The 25,062-nt window shown below is 32.8% G+C and overlaps 1 protein-coding gene across 2 annotated transcripts in view; it reads left to right on the top strand.

The window, feature by feature from the left end:
• The first annotated feature begins 4,136 nt into the window (after positions 1-4,136).
• The window catches only part of Pik3c2g (phosphatidylinositol-4-phosphate 3-kinase catalytic subunit type 2 gamma), a 352,426-nt gene continuing 331,500 nt past the window's right edge, over positions 4,137-25,062 (top strand). For both annotated transcript variants that reach the window (XM_027955972.2, XM_027955971.2), the window contains exons 1-4: positions 4,137-4,814; positions 10,273-10,355; positions 14,742-14,899; positions 21,471-21,585. In XM_027955972.2, the coding sequence (XP_027811773.2) occupies positions 4,137-4,814; positions 10,273-10,355; positions 14,742-14,899; positions 21,471-21,585 (1,034 nt within the window). The remainder of the gene's footprint in view (positions 4,815-10,272; positions 10,356-14,741; positions 14,900-21,470; positions 21,586-25,062) is intronic.

The raw sequence follows: 25,062 nt of genomic DNA, 5'->3' as shown, positions 1-25,062 counted from the left end.
TACATACACTTGGATCATCAGATGAAGAGACTTGGGAATTTCAGATCAATTTTCCACCACCTAGTATTCTCAAACATTGGTTAACTGCCATAACTATAAATTTTCCCTCCATCTTGCTGAAAATATGGATGGTTCTGCTTGATTAGACTTTGACATGTCCTGTGTCAGCACAGCTTTTATTTCACATGACATTTATACATATTCTAAAGACGGTAAATTTTCTCTGCCTGAAATTCATCCAAAATGAAGACCATTTTCTTCAGTCCCATAATGTGTTCCCTCTACTATCTTCTCTTCTCTTTCCTGTTTGTAGCCAGAACTTTGGGGATCAAGACTAAACATTTTTAGAAAGGCCCTTTCTATTCTTTGTTCTTTTGCAAAACAAACATTTGTGTTCCTATTTTGAACACTAGGACTATTTTGGTTATATTTACACCTTTGTAGATTTAGGAAATAGAAGCAGCTGCCAGGGGCTGCCCTTCTTTTGTTAGGTGCCTAACTTTGAGTGTACTTTCTCTTTGAGGCCACACAAATAATTAACCCTCAATAAAAAAAATGATCTCTTGCAAGTTGAACCGAATAGAAGGCTATAAGCAATCAGTGCACTAAGGAGTTGTCATTACAAATAACACCTTTTAAATATCCCTGGTTGAACTTAACCGAATTTTCCAAGGACTAGAGGGCTATATATGTATGTATGTCCATTCTTGGTCTGCTCCCTGCTTTTCCAATCAATTTAGGAAGTAGCCTCTCATTTGCATATTGTATTCATTTTTTTTATCTGCTACAATAAATTATCACACTCTTTGTAACTTAAAACAAAAAACACAGATTTGTTATTTTATACTTCTATAAGTGAGCACTCCAACATGAGTGTGACTGTGTTAAAATCAAGAGGTTGTAAGGGATGCATTCCTTTCTGCAGGGTCCAGGGGAGATCCTGTTTCCTATCTCTTTCCAGCTTCCACAGGCTGTTCACATTCTTTGGCTCCAGGCTCTCTTCTTCTCTCCTCAAAGCAAGTACAAGTGGATTCAATCCCTCTCACATCACATCACCCTGATAGATTCTGCCTGTGTGGGACTACACAGGTCCACCAAAAAAAATATTGAAAGACAATTTATTAGGAAATTTCATTTCATTTGCAAGCTTAAATTCCTTTAATCATGTTACTTAACATATTCAGTTTCCAGAGATTAAAACGTGAAAATATTTGAGGAAACATCAGTCTGCCAAATTCACATATTTTCTATAAGGCTGCAGAGTCTTCCTTAAATTGGAGACTGATAACAATGTCCGCTTGATTTTGCCACAAATGCTGCTAAACTGCATGTTTGCTTGCGTCGGCTTCAAAGTCAAATTCTATGACTTTGAATTATTTTATACATGGTTTCATAATGCAGAGTAAAGGTATATTCTGTCTGGCACTAAATATTTTTTTTACAAACAAAGAAATATTCAAAACTTCTAGATTATGATGGTAAAAAGTATATTAAAATTACTAGAAATCACTTAAAATCACCAAATTTAACATTAAAAAATGGATCTTGGAAGAGTTTCTATTTTTATTACATTTTCAATATGAAAAAGCATACCTTATTCTCCTTTATCTCATGATAATGAAATTTTTCACACAGCCTTCTAACCCATTTTTGAGTTTACTGTAAGAAATACTTAAAAAAAATTTAAATTTGTTAACAATATTTTCAATTCTTTGTAGTCAAGATCATTTAAGCTGAGTCTACACTGTTCCAGACCAAAATTCAGAATACTCTAGATGTGATGTTAATGTGGAAGATTCACCCTTGTGCCTCCCTTCACTCTGTTTAAGTTAAATCTGTGAACACAAACTCTCAAACCTTATGTAAATTGACTCAACATTTTGTGCTTCACTTTTCTCATTTGTTCAGTGGTGGTAATAATATTTTGGATCTGACAGTATAAGTTGAGAAATAAATAAAACACATAACCATGCAAGTATTTAGAAAGCATTAGCACAGAGTACATGCTCAAAAAATGTCAGATATCATTACCATCATCGTTATTAATGATATGAGACTTTAATTTCATCATCAGACCACTGGTGCCTTGTTTAAAGACTTCTTTTATAGCTGTATAAAATTTTCAAAAATAATTTTTAAACCCTCAAATGTTAAAGTTTTGAAACCACCAAAAATTATAAAAAAATTTGGTATAAATACCATAATAATCTAAGGAGTAGGTCAGGTTAAGGAAGAACAGAACATTCCTTGGGTATGATTGTCAAAATTGAAGACACATCTGCTTAAAAATCTGAGTTCCAAGACAGGCAGATAAAGGAACCTATTTTGTTTGAATGAAAACAGTTTTCATTACAAACAGAGAATAAAAATTGTCAATTCTTCAAAAGGAAATTTTAACTAGATAATAATATATCTGTGTAACTCATGAATTATTTAAGATTCTTTCCCAAATATGTCAGCTCAATATCTGGGCATTCAGAGGATATTTCTTTAAAGAAGTGATATTTCAACTAAACCCTGAAAATGAGAAAAAATTATCCAGGCAAGAAGATGAGTGTCCAGCATGAGATCCCAAATGAATGCTGTCAAATGTGAAATAGAGAGTCCATCTAAGGGGCAAGGGAAGACCTGGAATTCAGAGCAGAGAATGCAATTGAGTAACATAATGTGAGCCAGCAAACAATACAGGGCCAAGACATTAAGGACCTTCCAAGTCACCTGAGGAACTATGACCATTATTCTCAAACTCTAGGATACCACTGAAAAGCTATAAACAGGGGAGGTATTGGATAGAGTCCTAATACAGCATTACAATGTGGAAAACAAATGAATTGAGGACATAAGAATGAATCATAGAAAGTGCAGAAGCAGTTTCAGAAACAATACATTATTTCAAGTAAGAAGATGAAAGGTTTCAACTAGAATTGGGCAGTGGTAGACAGAGATGAGGAGAAAGAACCCAGATGTATTTATGTGGTACTCCCTACAGGATTGGTGGTTTATTGGATATAGCAGAATAAAGAGAAAGGAAGATTCAAAGATGAAACCTTGGTTTCTGGTTGCTCAAATGGTTGGATAACTTTCTGTCACAGTGAACATTGGACTAGGAGCAGGTTTGGGATGAGTTATAATTTAAGTTTCAGGCTTTCATTTGGAAATTTTTAAAAATCCAAATAAAAGTGCTGAGTTGGTAATAAGAGTGGTCTAGACTGGAGTTACTGTCAAAGAGATAATCATTTAAGCCACAGAAGGTAAGAAATAACTTGCAGTCAGAGAATACTTGAGAGGAGAACAGGTTCAGAAAAGACTCAGATGGAAATACTTAATAGGCACTGCATGTTCAAGAAAGAGCAAACTAGGAGAGACTGAGTACAGAGTCATAGAGAATTGAAGTTAAGAAAGCAAGACATTTTAAAGCAAGAAGTAATGGTGAGTGGTATCAAATGTCGCTGAGAGACTAAGTTAAAAAGAGACACAATAACCCTTGAATTTAATGCTATGACACTCATTAATGAACTTAATGGAAGTAGTTTCAGAGATATGAATAAGAGTTTGCAATTATTTAAAGAGCTTTAGGGAGCAAAGAGCCTAGCCAACCATTTTAAGATATTCAGTTATAAAGGGGAGAAAAAAGTTAAGTTTATGTCCAGGGATAGGGTAATTGCTAATTAAGAAAAGCCTTTAGTTAATAAAAGGGGTGGGGGGAGCAGGTCAACACGCTTATAGATGATTGAGTACAGAAGGAAATACTTATTTCGGTGGGAAAATGAGTCAAAAGAGGGAAATTGACTTTGGATAGAGTCATGAAACTCTAATCATAATTGAGATGGACTTATTTTTCTATCATAGGAGTTGTATGAGTCCATCCAAACTCAATATTCTTTCTCAAATTCATAATCCTCAGAGCCCTGATACAATTTTGTAGTCCTCAAGAAATGATTCCTCTTGCCAAGAAAAAACTACAAAACACTTCTATATATTTATTCATCATATTTATTTCTTGTAAAATCCTTTATTGGTAACTAACAATGGTTTTTTATTTCCTTTTATGATTTTTTCTAGGAAGATTTCTACCTTATAATATCATTAAAGAGACATTCAGAGTCCAGTAAATTTTCTGTTACATAAAGTAAAGAATGGCATATAATTGGCAAACAGATCCAAAGCCTAATGAATCAGATGAAGAGCAGTCTGAACAGCAAGAATTTCACCTTGTAACCCAACCCATGCCTTCTAGACAGGTCCCTCTGGGTTTTGATCACCTAGTAGATGAGATCAGTAATAAAATTCCATTCTATCAGAATGAAATTGAAGAAAACACCTTTTTTGTGTCCAATGCACCAGACCAGGAAACAAAAAGGCATTCATTGGATAGAACACACCAAATATGCTTGAATGAATTCACTTCTGAAATCCCTGAATTCTCCTGGCATCAAGTTGGAAAAACATCAGCTATTGGTTTTAGTGCTTCTGTGCTACCAAAACCTCAAATCATGAATAAAGACAGCTCCTGGGAAAACTCCATAGGAAAATACCATGTTATTGAGGATTCCAAATGCAATATTTTAACTCCATCATCCACTAGTTTGGATAAAATTAATCCACAAAGAGTACTGGAAAATGAAAATCCTAACTACCATATAGGATTTGAAGGTAACCTTCCCCCTGTACATCCATCCTTCTCAACTGACATCATGCAAAAAGACGACAACAAAAGAAGTGGAAGCATGGACACTGTAGAACCTTCTCCAATATTCATTAAAGGCTCTTTTCTACCCAAGACGAGGGAAAACACAGGGCCCGAAAACATTGAGGTATGTGTATGCATGTGGAGCTAAAATTATGAATGTGAAAGAGTCATTCAACAATGAATTAGATTAATTGGTAATGAAGGTAGCTAATCTTAAACAGAAATCTACCTATCTTACATTTGGAAAAAAATCATTTATTTTCACAAATTACATTTTCTTGAATTAATAACTATTTCTGGAAAAAAGAAATTTTTAGAAATTTCATTTCTTTTTTATTTATTTTTGGTAGTTACACATGACAGTAAAATGATCTTGACATATCATACATTTGAATCAGATGGGGTATAATTTCTCATTTTTCTGAGTGTACAGGTTGCAGAATCACATTGGTCATGCAGTCACGTATATACATTCAGCAATAATAATGTCTATTTTATTCTGCTGTCCTTCCTTTTCCCCCTTCCTCTCCTCTCCGCTCCCCTCCCATCACTTAGAAATTTCATTTCTACAGTCCCATTGTCATCAAAGCCAAATAAAAATGTTTCAGTACTTAGATAAACGAATGAAAATATCATAGTTTGAGGTTTAGCTGACAATATTATGTATTCTTTCTGCATTATGCATACACACATATTTCATTACATTTATATTTTGAGTCACACTATAATGATTTAAAATTTCATTATCATTATTGGTAGAAAAAATGTCCTTTTACCCAGAGACTCTTAAATTATATTATTGGCTGGCAACTTCTGTTGGGAGAATTCCAGGAGTAGGAAATTAAGTAATTATTGTGCAACTCATCTTAATAGTTTTATTAGCAGCTTTCCAATCATTTCAGTAACCATAGAGTTTTCTGTATAATATTTGAAGATTTCTGTGCTTATACTGAGTCTAGACATAAGTGAAGCCAGAGGTAAACAGTAAAAAGAAGAACTGCTATTGCAGCTGCAATTTAGAGGGAGAGGCAAAATAATTCTTCACTTATTCAATAACTTTATCAAACCCTTAAAGTATATAGTGATGTACTAGGAAAAACAAATGCAAAGAAGTAAAGTCATGATTATATGAATTCATAAATAGCATACTGCTCAAATTAACTTGCAAACAAATAATGGCAACACAGTAAAATAACAGAAGGGGTGAGTGTCTGGAAGAAGAAACATCCAATTCTACCTGAAGCACTTGCACAGGAGGTAACACCTCAAATGACCTGAATCAAAAGTCAACAAATACTAAGGACATCTAGTTCTTTCCATGGCAGTGTAACAAGTACTAAATTTTCCCTACTGCTGAAAATAACTATAAACTTAGACAAAATATATGACGCAGCTGGTTGCAAGTATTGAACAACAGGCATTATAGAACATTGATCCTTCAGAAAAGTGAGACAGATGAATAATCTAGTTTCTGCCTGAGGGTGGTTTCTGCTGCTTTGCAGTCTGGTGGAGCCTTATTGAACAGAAATATCACACCAAGCTAGGGATGAAGCAGCAGTTGAAAGTTGCAGAAGTAGATGTGATTTGCAGGGTGGAGTGCTAGAAAAGAGGGAGCTGTGCAGTGGCCGGAGATCAGGATGCCACAGGAGATTTATTGCACCTCTTGGCCAAGTTTTGGGATGTGTTAGCAAGGCTCAGTAGATATTGTCAGCTTTTGACTGAGAAGTAAATGGTGATTGTTTTTGCCACATAAAGTAGAAGTTACATGATACAGAAGATATGGCAAAGCTAAAGAAAAGACTGAGCTGAGCACCTCAAGTATTACAATAAGAGTCCACAAAGCTATTTTCTAAGAGTAAAAGTCATGCTCAAAAGCAAACGCTACACCAACCAAAATGAATATGATTCAACAAAAATTTAAGGCTGACATACTTTTACCTGTCAAAATAAGTTTCTATATTTTATTTTTTTAAAAAATCACAATTCATAAGACACCATCTACAATACCTAACAAATAATTACAAATGCATAAATATGTAAAGAAGCCAGGAAGTTTGACCCAGAAAATAATACAATCAGTGGAAAGAGACTCTTGAGATGAGCCAGTTGTTGGAATTAATAGAGATTTTAAGGTATAATTACCTAAAAGCATATTTAAATAAAGTAAAAGATGTTCAAAATAGATAGTACAATGAGAAATCTTTTTTTATTGGTTGTTTAAAACATTACAAAGCTCTTGACATATCATATTTCATACATTAGATTAAAGTGGGTTATGAACTCCCATTTTTACCCCAAATACAGATTGCAGAATCACATCGGTTATACATCCACATTTTTACATAATGCCATATTAGTAACTGTTGTATTCTGCTACCTTTCCAGAAATCTTAACAAGAAATTAGTGACTATGAAAATTAAACAAAAAGAAATGAAATGCCAATTAAAGAACTGAAAATAGTATCTGTAATGAGAGTCATAGCATCTGCTTACAAACAGATGGGAAATGATAGAGGAAAGTAGTGAAGTTGAAAGTAAAATAGAAATTCCTGCATTGAAGAGAAAAATAAAAAAGCCATATAAAAATGAACAGGGATTCAGAGACTTTTGAGACAAGGAGCACAATTTATGAACATTTGGAATACTAGCAGAAGATAACAAATAGAGAGAAAATTAATTTGAAAAACTAATGATCAGACAAGGGATTAATATCCAGAATATATAACGAACTCTAAAAATTGCCCGGTGAGGTGGCGCATGCATGCCTGTACTTCTAGTTTGGGAGGTTGAGGCACGCAAGTTCAAAACCAGCCTCAGTAACATAGTGAGGCCCTAATCAATTTAAAAAGGGGTGGGGATGTGGCTCAGTGGTTGAACATCCCTGGATTCAATCCCCAGTGCAGGACAAAAAAAAATTCTAAAAATGCTTAACACCAAAAAGATAAAGCACCCAATCAATAAATGGACAAAAGAACTAAACAGACATTTTTCAAAAGAAATACAAATGACCATCAAATACATGAAGAAACACATTCAAAATCCCTACCAGTTGGGGAAGTGCAAATGAATACTACACTGAGATTTTATCTCACTCCAGTCAGAATGGGAATTATCAAGAATATAAGTAATAATAAGTGTTGGTGAGGATGGGGGAAAAAGGTAGAGTCATGCATTATTGGTAGGACTGCAAATTTATACAATTATTCTGAACATTACAATGAAGATTTCTCAATAGAACTAGGAATAGAACTACTACATGACCCAACTCTCCCACTCCCCAGTAATTATTCAAAAGAACTAAAAACAGTTTACTATGGCAAAACAGTTATGTCAGTGTTTATAACAACACAACTCACAATAAACAAGATATGGAAGCATCCCAGTGCCCAACAATAGATGAATGAATTAAGATAATATAGTTTATATACACAATGGAGTTTTTCTCATCCATAAATAAAATTATGATAAATGGATGGAATTAGAGAACATCATGCTAAGTGAAATAAATCAGACTCAGAAAATCAAATGTCAAATGTTCTCTCATCCCCTAACTAGAGCAAATAACGGGGGAAAATGGAGAGGGATCAGATATCATAAAGATAGGGAAGTCAGAGAAGTATAAGGAGGTTGAGAGGGAGGGATGGGAAAGAAGAAGAAATATAGAATAAATTTGACAAAAATTATGCTATGTGCATGTATAAATATTTCTGTATGTATTCCACCTTTATGTATATCTCTAAAGAACTAATTAAAATATGTAAATGAGAAAAAAGTAGTAAAGATCAGAAAAATGTCTCAACTTTAGTTGAGAGTATTCAATTATAGATCTAAGAAGTCCAATATATCCAAAACAGAATTCAAAGTTAACCACATGTAGACCTATTATATTCAAATATCTAAAACACAAAGTTAAAAAAGAGAAAAATCTTAAAAGGAAGCTGGGGGGAGAGTGGAGTAAAAATCTGAATGAAAACAAACTTCTCATAAGACACAATGGAAGCCAGACACAGGTGAATGATACTTTAAAGTTATTCAAAAGAAAAAATAAAAATGAATGCACACTTTTATATTCACTAAGTGTGTTTCAATATTGAAATAAAGACACTTCCATACAAACAAGTATCGAGAGAAGTTATTCAGCTAACATGCCAAGAGGGAGTACCAAAGTAAATGTTTCACACACAAGGTAAATGACAACAGATAGAATCCAGGAAGGGGGAAAGTGTGATCAAAATAGTAAGTGTGCTGAATAATACAAAATGCTACTCTTAATTTTTTAAGAGAGGTGACCAAATCAAAATAATTGCATGTTATAATGGGATTTATTGTATATGCAAAAATAAAATATATGGCAATAACAAAAAGCATGAGAGTAGGGTAAATGTCATTTTTGCTATCATAGATTTTAAAATTTTAAATGTATGTTACAACATTAATTCTAAATAAACTGAGATATATTAAGGATGCATATTGTTATCCTTAGAGTTAGCACAAACACTAAAAAACAATACAAAGAAACCAAGAAAGGAACTAAATGAAATAGGAAAAATATCAAACTGAAAAGAGAGAAAAGGTAGAAATTCAATAGGAGAAACAAGTAGAAATAAATACAAATATAATAGTCTGAAATAGGACAACCTACATAAATATATTAAATATAAATCTTTCTGAAAACACATAAATTGAAAAACTAGATTAAAAGAGAAGACTCAACTACTGCCTGAAGCATATAAACTTAAGAAACAAGGGCACAGACATATTGAAGTAAAATAAACAAAACGACTTGACACTACCAAAGAATGACAACTGTTATGTTCATTAGTATCAGGAAAAGTATAGCTAAAGACAGAATGTAATTAGAGAAAAATAAATCATTTTGTAATGATGAAAGAGGCAATTAAGAAGAGATAATAAATGTAAATGCATATGTAGCTAATAATAAAGCTGCAAAATACATAAGGCAAACATGATCTCTTTTAAAAGCAGTCATATATGTACACTCTAACTGAACTATTTATGTATGTTCCCAAGAAGTGAAGCATATGCCCAAATAATTACTTATATATGAAATATATAATAGTTTTCTTTACAATATTTAAAAGCTAAAATAACCCAAATGTTCATCAGTAAGAAGAATAACAAATTGTGGAATAGTCACACAAAGAATTGCTACTAATTCACAATAAAAATGATGAACTACAGATATGTATTAGATTATCAATACATTTCAAAAATAGATGTGATTTAAGAGACAAAAGCCCAAACAAGAGAACATATACTTCTAATCCATGATGATAAAAATCTGATAATAGTAGTTACCAAATAGATTTGCAGATGAATGTAAAGGAGATGTGTGGGAAATGTTCTATATTTTCATCAAAGTGTTATGTAGATTCCTCAAAATTCAAATTATATTTCTAAAAATTTATGAATTTTTCTATATTTAATATTACCTCAATAAAATATCTGAATAAAATTAAAAATAAAATTCAAATAAATATTTAAACAGCTCAAAAATTCTAGAATTGTATTCATCTTTTCTCTATATAGAACTATATTAATAAGGCAGTTTTTATTTTAAGTCTACAGATTGTTCCATTCAAATCATCGAAGTAACTCAAGGCACTAACACGACCCTGACCTCCTTTTGTGACAAAGTTAAAAAGTGAGTATTGCTATTTCATTAAATTTTGAAGTTTCTAAATTTAATGAATGAATTTGTCTATTTTTATAATACGAAACTGATTAATTTTGCATATAAAATGTCAAAGTTCTGTAACTTGCAAATATAGTGAAATATAGAAATTCTTGAAATCATTAATTGACCTCTATTGTTTTTATGGTCTGATAGACATATTTCTGTTTGAAAATTCAATTAAAGTTAAATGTTTCATAATTTCAGACTAGCTCTTATTGTTTGTTGATAGTTTGATTTGTACTAAATTAACTTCTCACTTAATGACAATCATTTTGATTCTTCTATCTAAGACCGAAATGAACAGATTAACCTTTTTACATGGTACATTCTGTTTAGAATTGAGTGAATGCCTTCCTCATGTTAGCTAAATTTTATCTTGATTGGATGACCAGAATTTTAAACATCTTAAATGAATGTGTGTTTGTCCTGTGAAAACCAAATTGATTACTAGAGGATATTAACAAATATGCCATTGATCTTTTTGCTAATCTAAAAATGAATCTATGATGTAAAGATAGATTTTTTCAAAGACAAATTTCTTATTAGTGATTAAAATTTATATAATTCTATCTGTCCTTTGCTAAGTTTTGAAAATTTAATTCATTAGCAATTTATTTGTTTTGTTTTTCATCCATTGATGGCTATTATTTTAAATGTACTAAATATACATGTTTGGGTTAGAGATTTGAGTCATTTATTTAATGGTTAGTTTAAAGGCTATTTCAGTGTGAATATATCAGAGAAAATATTTGGTATTTGTTTTTTTGGGGATCGGCTGACTTCACTTAGCATTATCTTCTCCAACACCATCCATTTACCTGCAAATGCCATAGTTTTGTTCTTTTTTAATGCTGAGTAAAATTCCATTATGTATATATGCCACTTTTTTTTATCCATTCATCCACTGAAGGACATCTAGGTTGGCTCCACAGTTTAGTTATTGTGAATTGTGCTGCTAATAACATTAATGTGACTGTGTGCCTGTATGAAGACTTGAATTGGGTTTCAACATACTTTATATACAAACAGAGATACAAAAATTGTGGTATATATGTGTATTAAGAATTGTAATGGAAATAAGAAGAAGAAGAAGGAGAAGGAGAAGAAGGAGGAGGAGGAGGAGGAGGAGGAGGAGAAGGAGAAGGAGAAGAAGGAGGAGGAGGAGGAGGAGGATGAGGAGGAGGAGGAGGAGGAGAAGGAGGAGAAGAAGAAGAAGGAGAAGGAGAAGGAGAAGGAGAAGGAGAAGGAGAAGAAGAAGAAGAAGAAGAGCATTACCTTAGATTAGGTAGAGGGAAGTGAAAGGAGGGGAAGGCAGGGGATGTGTGGACAAGAAAGATAATAGAATGAAACAGACATTATTACTTTATGTATTTATGTGACTGTATGACCAATGTGATTCTACAATATATATACTCAGAAAAATGAGAAATTATATCCCATCTATGTATGATATATCAAAGTATATAAGTGCATTCTACTGTCATATAACTAATTAAAACAATAAAAAAACTGCAAAACATCATTGAAAGAAATTTTTTTAAAAAATAGTTATTTTTTAATTTCTTGCTCAGGTTTAAAGTCATCAATATCTATTATTTTGGAAATACACTAATCCCTGTAATAAAATTGCTAGAAATTTGCCACTTTAAGTCTAAATTGTGGTCATTCCTACCTGTTAAGCATGAGAAATAGCTCTCTTAATACTATAAGACATCATTCCTTGGTATAACACACTGACAGAGCACTTATTATGAGCTCATCTGGCAGCTTTTTTTTGTTCTTAAAGCATACTTCTATATTCTTAGGTCAAATCTTATAGATGAAGTAGTAACATAAAAATGTTTTATATGATGTTATGTTAGTAACTTATTTTGGTGCATTTTCCAAACTCTTAAATATACTTTTTATCAGTGGTGTTTTCTGCAATAACCATAAGAACTAAAACAATCAAGCATTAACCTTAGAGTAGTGAAAAGGAGACATAGGTTATGTTCAAACTTACTTTTCTCAGTCTATAATAACTTTTATTTAAAAACAGTCATTTGTAAAATGATTAAATGTTTATATACATAGTTACATTATACACAAACATACTATTCATTCATTAAATATTTTTGAGGATCCACTATGTGCGGGGCATTTTTAATTCAAAAGGAGATGAAATTGAATTTAAAAGCCAAGCTACACAAGAAGTTTATCAAAACCAGGAAAGTCATAATAGAACAGATTTATATATCTAATTACACTTATTTTTCCTAATACTTAAATAAGCATACTTCAATATGTTATTCACATTTCTTTTCTACTCCTTTAGAGAGATTTTATAATTTGTTGGCTTTGGTTTCTTATGACATACTTTAAAGCCAGCTCTTTTAAGAAATTGAAACATTCTTACAAAGAATGTTATATAATACTATAGCATATGCATGTTTCTGATCCACAGAAGCTCCTCAACAAAGGTTTACAGAAGATTGAAACACAAATTTACATTTTAAATTTAATTTCCCAAATGGTTTAAGCTGAAATCCTGAATGCATTGAGTAGTACCACATCAGAGAGTAAATGCTAGTCCTAAAGCCTCTCCAACCAGGATTCCAGTCTAGACCTTTGTGGTAGGGAGTAACAAAGGAGAGTGGCCCCCATATTTATGCTGAGCCATGGCTCTCAAACTGCACTGCCACAGCAGCAGCAGCAGCAACTGATTTGAGAACTTAATTTTAGGGTAAGTTTGGGGCCCTTCACAGATATATTGAATCAGACTCTGTGGGAATGGGACCCAGAGCACAAGTAGATACTAATGTAAAACAGGCCCATTGAGTGACTATGCACTTGTCCATCAATCAATAGAGACAATATTTCAATGGAATCTGAAGAGTTAAACTATGAGCTACTTTAAGGGCTGGACACTATTTTAGCACTGCATAAATATAGTGAATGCTAAGAATGCAAAGTATAATATAGAATGTATAATTTTCCATTTAGAAAGAGGCTAGGTAACAGAATAATTGACACTAAAAAACCCTGCAATTACATTTTCATCATCAAAAGCTTTTTAAATGTCTACTTGTGTTTTAGTCAGCTTTTTCACTGCTGTGACTAACAAACCTGATCAGAACAACTGTAAAAGAGGAAAGTTTTATTTAGGGGCTCACAGTTCAGAGATCTCAATCCATAGACAGCAGACACCATTTCACAGGCTCAAGGTGAGGTAGAACAAGACGGCAGAAGAGTATAGCCAAGGGAGCAGCTCACTTCTTGATCAGGAAGCAGAGAGAGAGATTCCAAGCTCCAGATACAAAATATATACCCCATAGCCACGCCCCCAATGAACTGCCTCCTCCAGCCACACCCCACCTGTCTCCAATCACCACTCAGTTAATCCCATCAAGGATTAATTCACTGATTAGGTTAAGACTCTCACAACCCAATGATTTCTCCTCTGGACCTTCTGGTATTGTCACAAATGAGCTTTGGGGGACAACTCACATCCAAATTATAACAACTTATAAATATGTTTATATTATTCTACATGTGGACATAAAACATATATCTACAAGAATTAAGTTATAGTAATATACAATGATAATTATGCTACTTTACATTGCTCCATACTCTAAAATTTTACATGGCTTTTCTTTTTTAACCCTCACAAGAAGTCTTTGAAGTAGATATTAACCCCCACTTTAGTGCAAAGTAACTAGTCAACTAAATTGCCTCTGGCAATTACTAAGTGGAGACATCAGGATTCAAATTCAAGTCTTCTGCTCCAAGAATAAACTATTTTGCAATTCCTTGACTTGTTTATGTAATAAGTAATTGTTTAGAATAGATGCATGACTTCTAGGCTTGATTATTTGTGGAAAATCCAAAAAATCAAAGAAAACAAAAAGACAAAACTAATGTTTATAAATTAGACACAAATAAGGGAATTTATTTACCAATATCTCTAAATCCAAATGAGTGACTTGTACTTTGACAACACTAGGCACGAGAAAAATCCGAGGGGAGGAATTCAGGCATCAAAAGCAAAGGAAATGATGCAAGTAATAATGTTCAGAGTGAATTGTCATGTCTTACATTTATGAAAATGTACTCTTAATTATTTCAAATGAAGAGCTCTGGGGAAAGCCTGGAGAACAGAGCTTCACACTTGTTCTTGATACAAGTGTAATCTCTACCAACTGACCCAAGTGAATGCACTGTACTACAAATTAGTAACTGAAGGTTTTCATGTTTTAAATTTTGTAAAACAAAACACTGCAGAAGATCTTTACAATTACTTTGTGAATGGTACTTTTAAAATGAAATCATGCAGATCTTGTCCTAAGCATTTTTCTTCCATATACTTTTCAGACTGAGAGAGGCATATCATGCAGCTGACATGAATTCCAACTCTGGAAGGATCTGGAGCGTCACTACATCATTCCCATTTCAGCTATTTTCTAACACCAAGTTCAATATAAATATTTTGGCTGAAAATTCAGCACAACTACTTCATCTTATGCCATATGGTAAGTAACTTGTAATTAAATATAAAAATCTTCATAGAGCTGGTATTGATAGCCTTGAAATTATTAAATGCTGCTACAAACATTGATGTGGCTGCAACACTATAGTGGACAGATTTTAAATCCTTTGGGTATAAACTGAGGAGTGGGAAAACTGGGTCAAATGGTAGTTCCATTCCAAGGTTTCTAAGGAATCGCCATACTGCTTTCAAGAATGGTTGCACCGATTTGCAGTCCTACCAGCAATGTATGAGTGTGCCTTTCCCCCCACATCCTCACCAACATATATTATTACTTATATTCTTGATAATTGCCATTTTGACTTGAGTGAGTTGGAATGTTAGTGAAATTTAATTTTCATTTCTCTAATTACTAGAGATGTTGAACATATTTTCATTTCTTTCTGAATATTATTAAGAATAAGTATTACCATCTTTATTACCATAAAGAAGAATGAAATTATGGCATTTGCCAGTAAATGGATGGGACTGGAAAATATCATGCTAAGTGAAATAAGCCAATCCCCCAAACCCAAAGGCTAGATGTTCTTTCTGATATGTGGATACTAACTCATAACAAGGGAGGGTAGAGGGGGGAAAAACACAATTCATTGGATTAGACAAAAGGGAATGAAGGGAAAGGTCTGGGGGGCGGGGGATGAGAACAGGAAATGACAATAGAATGACATAACTTTCCTATCCTTATATATAAATACACAACCAGTGTAACTCCACATCATGTAAAACCTAATTAGAATAATATATACTCCATGTATGTATATTATTTCAAAATACATTGTACTGTCATGTATATAAAGGAAAAATATAAAAAATATAAAAATAAAAGGACAGAAACTTTAAAAAAAGAAATCAAAAAATTGCCCTATGAGATACTGTTTTACTCTCAAATGAAATAAGAAAAAAATAGGTGAGAACATTAGTTAACATTGGAGGTGGGAAAGGAGAGGTATGGTCTTCTAGAACACTCTTCACATAGCTCATCCTAAAACATTTTATTTTCCTACTACAATACTTAATAACAAGTATGGAAAATATCCATATTTTTTAAATCTATATTTCAAAAAGATTAGAAATAAAAGGAGATATAAGTGAAAAATGATCATTCCTATTCATTAGGAACAACTATTTCATTCAAAATGAAAAATTGTGAGATAGAATAAGCACTGGTACAAAATTTCTATCCTCACAGTGAGAAGATGTCTAACAGTCCTCTGCATCCCACCTCAACTAGATTTAGCAGATATGTTGACTAAGTGTCTGTGAGGATAAATCCTACAAATTTGTTTTTTTATGGAACTCATCTGATGGTCTTTACTTTTTCACAGTTGTAGAATATCTTCAAAGAGTTTAAATATTTTATTTCATTGTTTTAGTTGACTATTTTGCAAAACAATATCAGTTCTTTAAACATTTAGTAGCGACTAAATGTGTTTTTATGTGTCAACAGGAAATTATTTCCTGACACATAATAATCCAAGAAATATGTTCTTTTATTTGCTGATTATATTTATGATTATGCTTTCCCCTGGCTTACTCGATTCATGTTTCTGAGCAAGTACAGATGACTACAAACATAGCAATGTTATGTTGGTATACTAGTTAGAACCATCTGGTTTCAAACTAACAGAAACCAACTCCTGCTGGCTTAAGCAGAAAGAAAACATTTTTTAAAGAACATGGGGGTTTCTTATAGAATTTAAAAGTAGGATCTCATCAAATTAGGAATGCACTAAAACCACAAATGACCAAGTAGCCTCAAATCCCTTTATGCCCCTGACCTAATTTCCCTGTATAATTGCTGCCCTGTCTCACTTGCTCTCTGCTGATTCATTCTCTTGATTTTGCAAAACAATTAAAAAGCCAAGCTTACAAGCATATGTGCTATTTGGCCAGCCATCTAAAGATAGTTCCATCTCTCTATTAGATCCATTCCCAATCTGGAACAGCAGGATTCTGATTGCCCAGTTAAGACCAATGGTTCGTACCTTGATCCTATCAGAATGGACATGTCCAGGTCATGTTGACCTCAGCTGCTGGAGAAGAGGAAATACTTATCAATTAAGGAGCTCACTTCTGTTCTTCAAAGTTATAATATTTAATTTTCAACATATCTCTTAGTATGAAGTTGACAAGTCAGTAACATCTTTTATGAGAAGTTTCAGCAAAGTGATGAGGTTATTGTATTTAGTATTGAAGAGGCAAAGTGGTCAAGAGGATGTAGGAGCCCTAAAAGATGTTAAAACTCTAAGGAGGAGGAACAGGAATGTTGGGTAGCTAGTCCTCCATGAACAGATAGATAGGGTGAAAGGACAATGAAGGAACACTAAAAATCACAAGTAGCCTTACCTAACATACAAGCATCTGGAAGATGGGAGTCTTGTATGTCAAAATCTCCCCCAGCCTTAATTAATTACATCCCCTTTAAAAAAAAGTACCATTTCAGGACTATGTCATCATTATCTATCATAATCCAGTCTCCAGGACTCACTCTTATCACCAAAATTGTGTCACAGTCCCCAATCACTCTGGTAGCCAAAATATCAAGAACCTCTTGAACAAAATTTAATGGGGATGTTCAAAGGATAATGAACTGATTTAAGTAGACAGGAAATTGAAACAAAACAGGTGGTCTCAATCTCCTCAAAAACTTCAATTCTGTGAGCACCCCACACCATCTTCCTTGTAGGCGATCAATGAAGTTCCTATGCTGTCTGTCAGAGGTCAAGGGGGACGTTGTCAGGACTCTCTGGGCGTATTCCTGGGGCACCTAATAAAACTGAAATCTGGAGTCCTAGAAGGGCATGCAGCTCTCCTAAGAGGACCCACTTTCTCCGTGAAGAGTGTTCCCTTTTCCTAACCCTTCTATTAAAATCATGCTTGTCACTCTGAGTGAGATATGTGAAATTGTTCTGGCCTATCACTAGAATCGGGATTTGAAGAAGAGACTCCACAGCTGCCTCAGCTTTGCAGCAGGCTCTACCCTATAATACGAGTAGGGATGGAGGAAGGTGACTTAGAAAAGCATTAATAAAAACATACAGAGTAGATTTTTGCCATGGTTTGGAGGAAAACTTTTTATCTACTTACTTAAATTTAAATGGTTGAGGGTGTCTATGGAATAACTGGCAACAGAAAAATTAACAGAAGAAAAAACATATGCAAGTACTTGGGGGTTACTCAACAGTGAATAACTGAATATCCAGAAGTAAGTGTGTTATATCAATTAACAAAATGGAGGGGTTTTAGGACTTCAATAGGAAGCATATAAATATAGATATATAAATATATAGATGTAGATATAGATATATTTTTTAATGTTAATGAATGGGAAGCTTGTCTCCTCAGAATTTGCAGGAAATTCTCTCTAAGGAGAGGTAAATGGAAGCTATATTTCATGGGGTTTCTGCTTTAGTCAGATAAGAAAAGTTCAGATAAGATTTAAAATATTTTTTTTTTTTTTTGCTTTACACCAAAACTGCTACTTTCATCAATTTTATACTAGTGCTTCACTGGTGTTACAGATGTTCCACAAAAGAACAGAAGTCTGAAGGATGCATTAAGAATAACTTGAGTGAAAGATAAAAGCTGTCAGTAGAAATGCAAGAAAAGATGAAATCTAGATAAGTGGAGGAGATAAGTGAAGGGTTTTCATTCAGAGGAAACTCATTTCTCCAAGACTGAGAAAATGGAGTACTTTGAAAGAATCAGGATCTTTAAACAAGAAATTCTCTGGTCCACAATTCTCAACTATCATTTTGATGAAGATGAAGTTATTTCCAGTTCCAAAGTTGCTCTAGGCCAGTTTTCTTACTTTCAAGTACCTCCCAGCTTTAGATAACCATTGGTTGAACTCTGTATCAGGAAGTTATTAGTGACCCTCAAAGGGTTGTAAATAGAAGTCTATCTGCAAGAATTGAAGATTGACTAAGAACTCTTGGCAGAAGTCTCCTCTTTAAAGAAATTTGGCAGTAAAGGGAAGGTAAAAGAAATGATATGACAAACAAATAGAATGGATAAGGGGAGATTTTATTGGAAGGTTGAACAGAAGCACTTCATTATGGAAAGAGACAAATATCTTTAAAGAATGGAATTTAAATAGGTAAAAGAAAATTGGGGGTGGTCATTGACAGAATAGAATTGTAATCCAGTGTAGGAAGAAGGATCACAGTTGAAGGAGTAAATGTTTATTAAAAAGAGAGAGAGAGAGAGAGAGAGAGAGAGAGAGAGAGAGAGAGAGACTTCTACCTCCAAAAGAGGTGTGAAGGTACAAAGGAGGAAGAGTGGAAAATTAGACTTGAGGTATACAGTAATATAATGAAAGAATCTTAAGGGCTCTTAGCCATTAGTAAGGTGGGTGATATGGTGAAGACAGTGGGAAGGGCTGCATGGAAAAAAGACTATAAGAAATTAGGGAAAGGATTTTTTTAAGTGGTGGCTTACAAGATGGATAAGAAATTTAACTCATGGGTTTCATGGTTGACTTCAAGAAGAAAAATGGTGTTTTCAAGCTCAGACATGCTGAATTTGAAGTAATAGTGAAACATCCAGTGACTAACCTGGAGCGCGTAGTAGGAGGTATCAAACTGTTGGAACTCAGAAATTTATTCTCCAGAGGATGGCTCCTTGCCCTGCTGAGTCCTGTGAACTGATGGAGATTGGAAGGGCTTCAGAAGCTGAGTGCTCTGACCTGCCTTTCATTCTCCTCTAAGGCAGGCCATGGAAACTAGAACCCCTTTCCCCAAAGCCAGCCATAAAACTTACAATTATTACTCTCACGTTCCTTTCCCTTTCTGAGTGAGAACGAGCCATAAAGAAATTCTATGCCCTATCATATTGGATAGTAAATTTAAGACCCTCATTTCCAAAAGGTATCCTACCCCATATGTTGGAGAATGGAATGCTACACAGAAAAGCCAAGAAATCAAGAGGCAAGCCTTGTTGCATTTCCTCACCCAAAATTATCATTAATTCCTACCATTTTTGTCCAACCACAACTCCACATCACTGTCATAACACAAAAATGTGGAGAGTTTTCCTGTGTCTTTGAGTTTTCTTTTCAGAAGACTCCTGTGTCACATAAAACCTTGATTTAAAATAATACTATGTTTCTTTTCTTGTTATCCTCTCTTTTGTAGCAGTGTTGGTCATGAACTTTATGGTAGGGAAGAAAGGTATAACATTTTTTTTGCCTCTACGAATCCAAGGCACAGGAGAGAAGAGATAGGTAGAAATTGATACAAAATATTTCATATGACAAAGTAATAATCCATACATGCCCCATATAGTATAGGGGATATGGTCCTGGAAAGAGTGGAGTCAATATTTTGTTTCTTTTTGGTGATACTGAGCTCGAACCCAGTGCCTCATGCACCAAAGCAAACATTCTACCACTGAGCTACATCCCCAGTGGAGAGTCAAATTAATTAATTAAGACTCTAATACAGGTGCCTTTGGAGATAGTTTGCTGCCACAATATATTGCCAGTTCTCACTCCTCCTTATCAAAGTCATTATATTTTAGGATTTTTCCTATGGCCATATTCACTACTAGCTTCAATTCATAACATTTCATGCCATTTCAGACAATATTTCAAACGTGTGGTGGGTTTAAGACATTTTTCTCATGTCAAAGCATTTCCACCATCCATAATTCTCTGATGATCTTTACAATTTTTTGTCCAACCATTTCTTTGATAGCATCTTGACCAATCATAAAGCCATACTTTAAATCCAGAATGATATAATTTCTTTTTCTTTGTGGCAGCAATATCTCTTGCACTACATTTTCTTAGCCAAGTTGAGCCAAAATCCTCTTCCTACAAACAAAAGATATGGCAGTAAAAGAAGTCACAGAAAAGAGAACAAATAATTGTGACAAAAGCTGAACTCTGACAAATGCTATTGACCATTTGCAGGATGCTGTACGATTCTTACTGGCTATGGATTATCAGTAAAGTCCACTGCAACTTCTTCCATTGACCTAGATGATGAGATCACAATTGAAACATGGGCTTAACACTTTTCAATATATTGCCAACATTTGTCTTTTTTTATGTTAGACATATCAGATTCCTGAAGGAAATAAACCATACAGTTATAAACCTTTGTCAACAGATGAAGAAACTGGGTCAAAGGTGAAATAACTTTTCTAGGTGCATCAACTGAGAAGTAATAAATCTATATTATTTCCAGGTCTTACTGTCAGAAATTGATAAGCACATGTTAATTGTTGTAGAATTGTTTTATACTGATAGTAGAACTTCTTTTATGCAAAGCTACAGTGTACCAAGGGTTTTAACAAGAGGAACATAATATCTAACTTTGTTATGTTTCATGAAAACAAAACTGATTAAAAGAATTTCAAACAACATTTTCAAATATATCTCTAAATCTAACCTGACTAGTAAATGAGATGCATCTCATTTTAATTCCTCTTGATGGAGCTAGACAGATAAAATATCTTATACAGTGTTTGCCATTTTTTTATGCTTAAAAACTTTCCCAGCCATCCTTTGATAAGTTCTTAATGACCTATTATTTATCTTTTGTTTTTAGCTAATTATCTTGTCAAAGACCTAATTGAAGAAATTCTCCATTTATGTGCAAATGACCAGCTCTCCCCCAAAGACCATCTTCTAAGCATATGTGGCTCTGAAGAATTTTTACAGCTGTAAGTATCTTATTAAAGTAAATTTTCATTATTGTTATGACCTGTAAGTGTTAAATAGCAGTGTTATTAATTTTTGAAACGGATTTTATGCTAACATTATGCTCTTTGGGGGAAGGAGGTGCTGGGGATTGAACCCAGGGCCTCAGGCATCCTAGGAAAGCACTCTATCACTGAGCTATATCCCTAGTCCTCAATATTCTTTACCTGATAAAATTAAAACTATTTTATAAATCATATTGCTAGTCTTCTTCTTGGTCTTGTTTTTGTATTACATGTAGTTATGGTAATAGTTATTTAAGTGAACTTGGCCTGAATGTACAATCATCTATTTGCCCAGGATTGAAGTGATTCCAAGAACATGGGAACTTTAGTTTTGAATCCAAGATAGACCTAGGCAAACCAGGATAGGTTTTTCACCCTACCTTTAATAAAGCTTATTAGGATTGATCACAGTTAATAAAATAAATTTCTCCAAAATAAATAATTTTTTTTTGATTTGCAATAATGCTAGCATGTTAATCAATTACTGACCTTAATAAATCACAGGAGATTTCAAAATGATCACTATAGTATTTCTATAAAACCATGAGTTTTTAAATATCTTTCATTTCTTTATTTAGGTGATTTATTAAACAATTAAAGAAGTCAATTCTCATGAATATTCTCTTCAAATATTTATTTGATGGAAACTAATTTTTTAGTTTACTACAATAAGCCATTTGCCTGAAACTCTTCAGAGACCAATCTTGAAATTAGCAAATAGTTTTAAGAAAATAAACATCTCCCTAATGGATATTGTATAGTTATTCTAAAGATCAAAGTATTAAAGATTAAAATGTTCAGTAGAGAGTATTGTCATTTATGTATCTCTTTTGCATTTCTACAAGTATCTAACAATTAGATAGATATGCTATAGTGTCAAAGAAGTAGAAATGTATTTCTTTTGGGATTCTGGAACATTGTCACTGTCATTATTCTACTATGAATGTTCTTGAAAATATCTTATGGATAGTTTGGAGCGTTTGATGATTTTATTAACAGAAAATCTAGTCTTTTAGTGTATAATGTAAACTGTGAATGATTTTCAATAACTTTTTTCATTTTTGTGTTTCCAACTATAGAAAAATAATAAGAAATATATATATGAAATCACAGATGTTTTGTTGCACAAAGCTCAGAAATGCCACTTTTCTTTTTTTCTCTATTAATCCACTAATTAACACACTCAGTGATTAGGCCCTGACTTTTCCCCAACAGTTTTGGCAACATACCCAATGAGTGCAGTAAAAGTATTTTAGTAAATTTAATCTTATACTTACTACTCATTAAAACTCATCTTTGGAATATGCACATTTCCAAATGTATACCTGGACTTTGGTTGATACCAAAATGTTAGAACCAAAAAACAAGAAACATTATCAATTATTTGCACTAAATTTAAGCAGTAAGAAATATCCAGAAAACAGAGAAAAACTTGAAAAAGTGAAGAAATTTTACAATGGACCTTTATTTAAGAACTGTTTCAAATAAGTAAATCATCCTTAAATCTCAATCATTGACTGATAAAAATATTATAAAGATTATCTTACTCTTGTTTCTTTTTAATATGATTTCCTGTAAGTACAATGTAATAATTTTTAAATGTTTTTATATTTTTAATACCATTAAAATTTGATTTAGCTGGGTTTTATGAAGATAAAGTATTCAAATATTATGATGGGTTAATTATAATCAATAATTGCCTAATGGGGATAAAAGGATTTGTACATATCTGTGATTTACTCACTATATAATTGTAAAAGCCTATCTATATAGATATAACCTATTTTAATAAGCATAATAGCATTACTGGTCTTTCTCACATTTAAAAGAGTACACATTAGTCATTTAGATTTTATTTTTTCCATTTATATATACATAATTTGTTTAATAAATATGTCCTTATAGATTTGGAAAAATCTGTGTGAAAAATTTCCATAGAGGGAACACAATAATGTGCATTGTATTAATAATCCAATTAATCAAAATATACACTCTAAACTTATGCTAAACATTGTCTGGAGCATTCAATAGACTAAGGTTGCAATAATAATAATTGTTATGGGGAAATAAAAGCTTTCCATAACATGTAAAATAATACATGACAACCAAGCCAACACTACAAAAAACACTTAAAGATAAATTGCTCACAAAGAAACCCCAAAATAAATTCCCAAACTCCCAAATAAATTAAGATCAATGGAAGACTGATCAGCCAAATGAGATTTATGATAGAATTAAATATAACAAAACAATGAAAATGGAAGCATACCAAAAAACACATTTCTATAATAACACTGAATATAAATGGTCTCAACTCCCCAAACATAAGACGTGGATTGGCAGAATGGATAATAAACAGGATATATATATATATATATATATATATATATATATATATATATAGAGAGAGAGAGAGAGAGAGAGAGAGAGAGACTCATCTCAGAGGCAAAGACACTTATGCACTAAAGGTAAAAGGATGGAAAAAATGTCATATGTAAATGGAGTTCATAAACAAGCCAGAATAGTTATTCTCATAGCTGATAAAGCTGATTTCAAGCCAAAATTAATCAGAAGCAACAAAGAAGGACTTTATATCCTGGTAATGGTAACATTCCAACACAAAGATATAATAATAGTAAATATATATGTCATACTAATGTCATACTTTTATATTTTAAAAATACTCCTTGACATTAAATCCCATATAGACCTAACACAATAATACTGGGTGATTTCAACACATCCTCATCGCCAACAGACAGGTCATCAAACATAAAACCAATAAAAATATATCTACCTAAATAATAATATAATATAAATCAAATGGACCTAATAGACATACACCGACTATTTCACCCCAAAACAGTTGTGAATTTACCTTCTTCTCAGCAGCTTATGGAATTTTTTCCAAAAGAGATCATTTTAGGTACAATTCTTAGCAAATACAAATAAATAAGTAAAATAAAATCAATATAATCCCATGTATTTCACTGGACCATAAAGGAATGAAACTAGAAACCAAGAAAGATAATAGGAACCTTATAATCACATGGAAGTTGAACAATACGATTTTGAATAAAAAATAGATCATGGAAGAAGTGAGAGAAGTAATAAACAAATTATATGAAACAATTGAGAACAGAGATACAACATATAAAAATCTTTGGGACAGTATGAAAACAGTTCTAAGAGGAAAATTTGTAGCATCAAGTGTCTACATTTTAAAAAAAATACAGAGATCCAAAATAAGTAAGCTTATTCTCCAACTAAAAGTCTTAGAAAAAGAACAACAAACTAACTCCAAAATCAGTAGAATATAAGAACTAATAATGATCAGTGCCAAAATTAATGAAATCGAGAATTTAAAATCAATACACAGGATCAATGCAACAAACAGTAGGTTCTTCAAAGTGCTAAATAAGATTGGTGAATCCT

This window comes from Marmota flaviventris, chromosome 3, assembly GCF_047511675.1.
Source record: "Marmota flaviventris isolate mMarFla1 chromosome 3, mMarFla1.hap1, whole genome shotgun sequence".
NCBI classification, from domain to species: domain Eukaryota; kingdom Metazoa; phylum Chordata; class Mammalia; order Rodentia; family Sciuridae; genus Marmota; species Marmota flaviventris.
The sequence above is the reverse complement of the archived record's forward strand: the minus strand, read 5'-3'. Positions and strand labels throughout refer to the sequence as shown.